The 4515-nt window shown below is 59.2% G+C and overlaps 1 protein-coding gene across 1 annotated transcript; it reads right to left on the bottom strand.

Annotated features, from left to right (window-relative positions):
• Positions 1 to 588: 588 nt before the first annotated feature.
• On the bottom strand, positions 589 to 4215 carry APLNR (apelin receptor). The gene has a single exon (XM_042906739.1). The coding sequence runs from the start codon at positions 3861 to 3863 to the stop codon at positions 2721 to 2723; it is 1143 nt and encodes a 380-aa protein (XP_042762673.1). The 5' UTR covers positions 3864 to 4215; the 3' UTR covers positions 589 to 2720.
• Between the last annotated feature and the right edge of the window lie 300 nt (positions 4216 to 4515).

Genomic DNA, 4515 nt, shown 5'->3' on the forward strand with positions numbered 1-4515 from the left:
CTCTTTGGTGCCCACCTTAATTTGCCCAGAGAATCTGTGTGGATGCGGACATCCCCAAACCTGGCCTCCTCCAGAAATCATGTGAGGAGTTTTTAGCAGTTGTGAGCCTCTGGAGGGGTAGTCCAGGAAATCCTGATTCTGTAGGTCAGAGGTGCCGCTCAGGAGTGGGTATCTGAAAACATCCGGAGTGACTGTTTGGAGACCAAGCACCCGAAATTCTGATCTAAATTGAATGCATGCTCACGGAACAATGAATGAGTGAATGAGTGAATGAATGAATACTGTGCACTCCAAAGTATGGGCCCATTGGCTCCACAGCTTTTCAGAGCCAAAAACTGAGCTGCTTTATTTCCTGTGCTCTCCCCTGGTCTCACTCCCAACCCTTGCCCTGCCCTGGCGTGTATCTCTCCGTGCTCTTCCCACCTCCCCGCCTCCCTTTCTAGATTCCCACCTGACTCCCATTAGCTCCTACTTTCCTCCTGTGCCCCCTCAGCCATGCCCACGCCACCTCCCACTGCAACATTTGCAAACTGAGGGCCTTTCCCCATCCCAAGACACTTGTGTGAGAAGAAGCTCTGGACACAAGAGTTACACAAAACAGATTTATTTAATGAACCTCAGTGACTAACAAAGTCAGAAAGTAGCAGAGACGTTATGAAGAAGAAGGGGCTGGTAGGGGATGGGGTAGCCTCCACCCTCTGTCCGGGGCCACCGATGAGTTCCAGGAAAGAGGTCTCTGGGGTCACCGAGGAGAGTCTCGGAAGCTTCCCTTCTAGAAGCTTCCTCCAGCCTTGACCGCATGCTTTGAGGGCAGTGCTGGGCTGGGAAGGGAAGATTCTGGCCTGTGAGGGGGAGACTGAGCTGAGAGGAGTCTCTTCCTTTCTCCTCCTTCCTCTGCTCCCAGGGCTGGCGCCATCCCAGGGATGGTCAAGCTCTCCATTTACACCAAGCTGGGCTCTTCCTGCCTCCGTGGTACAAATCTCTTCCTTCACATCCCATCCGGAGTCCTCTGAGAACAAAACCTGGAATATACACACCCCTGCCCCTAGCTCACAAAGGCCCCACCATCAATTTTGTCCTTGAGGCCTCTCGGGTGCCATGAAGTCATGCCCTCAGCCCTGCCGAGGGGTCCTGTCCAGATGGTGAGGTGAGAAAAAAACCCACCCAGTTGTTTTCACCCCAGGCAAGAAGGCAGCCTCCTTAGAGAGAGGGCCACAGACCTGGGAAAAGGCTAAACTCGAAGCAGGGTGGGGAAGTGTGGAAAGGGGGCCACGGGAAGCTCTTTACCACCTCCTGCTTCCCTCGTGGAACTAGGAAGAATGGGACCCACCACATTGGGTTTCCCCAGGTCTTGGGCGCCACTGTCCTGGGGACAGATCTCCCCAGAGGGCCCCCAGCAGTAACATAGACTTCTCTCTTTAAGCACGGACCAGCCGTCAGAGCCCCCAAATCCAGTGGGGGGTGGACTCATTTTTACTCTATATTGCCTCAATATGTCCCTCTTCCCCCAAGGATATTGTGTGAAGAGTGGAGGTGTGGTAGAGAGTAGGGGGTAGTTCACCCAAGTGACAAATGACTTCATCTATGTACACACACACACACACGCACACACACACACACCTCTTGGCACCAAGAAGCACCAGTGCTCAAGAAAAAAGCCTCCTGTCTGGGGATGACAGGGTGTAGGGGGGAGACGGGGATAAGACCTGCAGCTCACAACTCTGGAGGAGGCTGGAGGGGTGAGGAATCAGAGAGGGAAGCCAAGCAGCATATAGACTAAATACAGACTCCCTTCTTCCTCCATGTTCCCCTCCCAACCCCTCCCCCACTCATATAATGAAACAGGGAGCCGTCCCTGCATCAAATATGGTAGCCTTCCGATTGCCATGAAGAGACTGAGCGAAGGGTCTGAGGAAATCTGTAAAAAGCATATCTTGTTGGCATTGGGGAGGGGGACGCAGGAAGGGAGGCACCCTTCTGGGATAACCTAGGGCCCGAAATCACAGTGAACTGATCCAGTTTGGGGGAAAGTTCTGGAGCTCCCAGCTGCAGAGCCTGGAGTTAACTCTTGGCTGGCACCAGCCCTCCAGTCCCAGTCCCTGCTGCTCTCTCCCCCTCCTGCACTCTCAGGGAACCAGATAGAGCTGCAGCAGGGGACCTGTGTGCAAGCTTCAGGATTCTTAACCCTTAGGAGCCCTGCAGACCCGGGAGGTAAAAAGGGGAAGAAGGAGGGATTGAGGGAGGGGGTGTGCTGTGAGAGAGGTGGCTGGAGAGGATTCAGAACGGAAAGTGCAGAGAGAGGGGAAGCAGGGACAGGGACATGGGGAGAGAAAATTAGGGGGAAAGGAGGGAGAAGAAAAAGCTGGAGAGCGGTGAAAAGGGGTGGGGGCAACCCACGTCAGCTGAGCCGGCGTGACTTCCCCCATTTTATACAAATGGGGAAACCGAGGCTCAGAGAGGTCAAGAGACTGGTGCAAGGTCCATCTCACCGACACCGAGCGGCTGAGCAGGGGTCTGCAGGGCTCCGTCTCCCTCCACTAAACTGCACACATCTGAACAAGACTGGAGGAGGAAGGACCACAGGAGCGGGCAGGGAGGCGGGCGGCAGGGAAGGGGGCCAAGTGCAAGGGAGAAGGTGCTATCATGCTACCTGACTTTCAGAGAGGGGGGGCAGAGGCCCGGGCAGGCGGAGGGCACCGGGCTCCCCTCCGACCGCAGCCCTAGTCCACCACCAGGGTCTCTTGGCTGTAGGGGATGGACTTCTCGAGCATCTGCTCTCCGCCCTTCCCCGAGTTGGGGCCGGGCCCCTGGCTGTGCCCGGAGGAGTAGCTGGCGGACTTCTCCCCGCTGCCGCTGTGGGCCGCAGCCCCGCAGCGGCCCTGGCCCCAGCAGAGCACCGAGGCGCAGGCCTGGCGGAAGCGGGGGTCGAAGAAGGCGTAGAGAAAGGGGTTGAGGCAGCTGTTGACGTAGCTGACGCAGGTGCAGTAGGGGAAGACGTTCATGAGGAAGAGGTCGAAGTCGCAGGGCCAGCGCAGCAGGCCGCCCAGCGTGTAGAGCGTCTTCACCAGGTGGTAGGGCACCCAGCAGAGGGCGAAGGTCACCACCAGCACCACGATGATGCCGAGCAGCCGGCGCCGCTTCCGCAGGCCCTCGACGCGCTCCTTGCGGAAGTGGCCGGCGATGGTCTGGGCGATGAAGAAGTAGCAGGTCAGCATGACGGTGAAGGGCACCACGAAGCCCACGGCGGTGGACGAGACCCCCAGGCCCACCTCCCAGGCCCACTCGGAGCCGGAGGCGGCCACCACGGAGTAGTCCATGTAGCACTGCACCCTGGTGGTGTTCTCCAGGTCCCCGGTGGCGCGGAACACCATGACCGGCGCGGCCAGGAGGGCGGCCAGCACCCACAGGACGGCCGTGGCCGCGGCGCCGCTGACCCGCAGCCTCAGCCGAGCGTTGGCCACCGGCCTCACGATGGCCAGGTAGCGGTCGAAGCTGAGCCCGGTGAGGCAGAAGACGCTGGCGTACATGTTGACGAAGACGAGATAGCTGCTGAGCTTGCAAGCAAAGGTGCCGAAGGGCCAGTCGTAGTCCCGGTACGTGTAGGTGGCCCACAGCGGCAGGGTCACCACGAAAGTCAGGTCGGCCACTGCCAGGCTGGCGATGAAGATGTCGGCCGAGCGCCTCTTCTCGCGGCTGCTGCGGAACACGGTCCAGAGCACCAGGCCGTTGCCCGTGGTGCCCAGGAGGAAGACCAGTATGTAGATGGCGGGGATGAGGGCCCCCGAGGACTTCCAGTCCGTGTACTCGCACTCAGACTGGTTGTCTGCCCCGTAGTAGGTGTCAAAGTCGCCGGCCTCCTCCATGCTGGGCGGCGGAGAGAAGACGGGGCAGGGGCTCCCGCGGGTACCAGCTCCGTGGCTGCGGCCCCGACCCCGGCGGCCGCCCTGGGCTTCTGGCCCGAGCCTCAGGGGGCAGGCGAGAAGGGGCTGAGGGTGTCCAGAGCCCTTCCCGGCAAGCAGGAGAAGCTGCCTCCGGATTCTGGAGGGTGCCTGCCCCTGCAGACGTCCCTCCGCCCTCTCCTCGCCTAGCCCCAGCCTCAGCTAAGAGGCTTCCTTGCGCCCTCCTGAGTCTCTGTCTCCTCCTTGTCTGGTCACTCCCTCCTCCCACCCACCTCCAGACCCACCCCTCACTTGGGAGTCTTAAGATCTTTAAGTTACAGCCCACTTTTTTTTTTTTTTTTTTTTTTTTTTCCTCTTGTCCCCGGGCAAGTGGACCAAATTGAGCCCTGCCGAGCTGAGCTGGGCAGAATGTTATCTGAGGTTTGCAGCCTGCTCTCCTCCCAAGCCCCGCCTCCACACTCTGGCTACCACCCACCTTCTCCCCAGCCTCTAGTCCCTGGTTTCCTCTGGCCTTTGGAGCACCCCCTCCCCAACCCTCCCCACCTTCCTACTCTCACCCCCTCCCCTCCCCTCTAAATGGGACAAATTATGCAGATTGAAATCCAGCTGGAGCTGG

This window comes from Panthera leo, chromosome D1 (assembly GCF_018350215.1).
Source record: "Panthera leo isolate Ple1 chromosome D1, P.leo_Ple1_pat1.1, whole genome shotgun sequence".
Taxonomy (NCBI): Eukaryota; Metazoa; Chordata; class Mammalia; order Carnivora; family Felidae; genus Panthera; species Panthera leo.

Bases quoted from the DNA above. Each gene is read 5' to 3' on its own strand.
- APLNR (XM_042906739.1), bottom strand. From the start codon at position 3,863: ATGGAGGAGGCCGGCGACTTTGACACCTACTACGGGGCAGACAACCAG.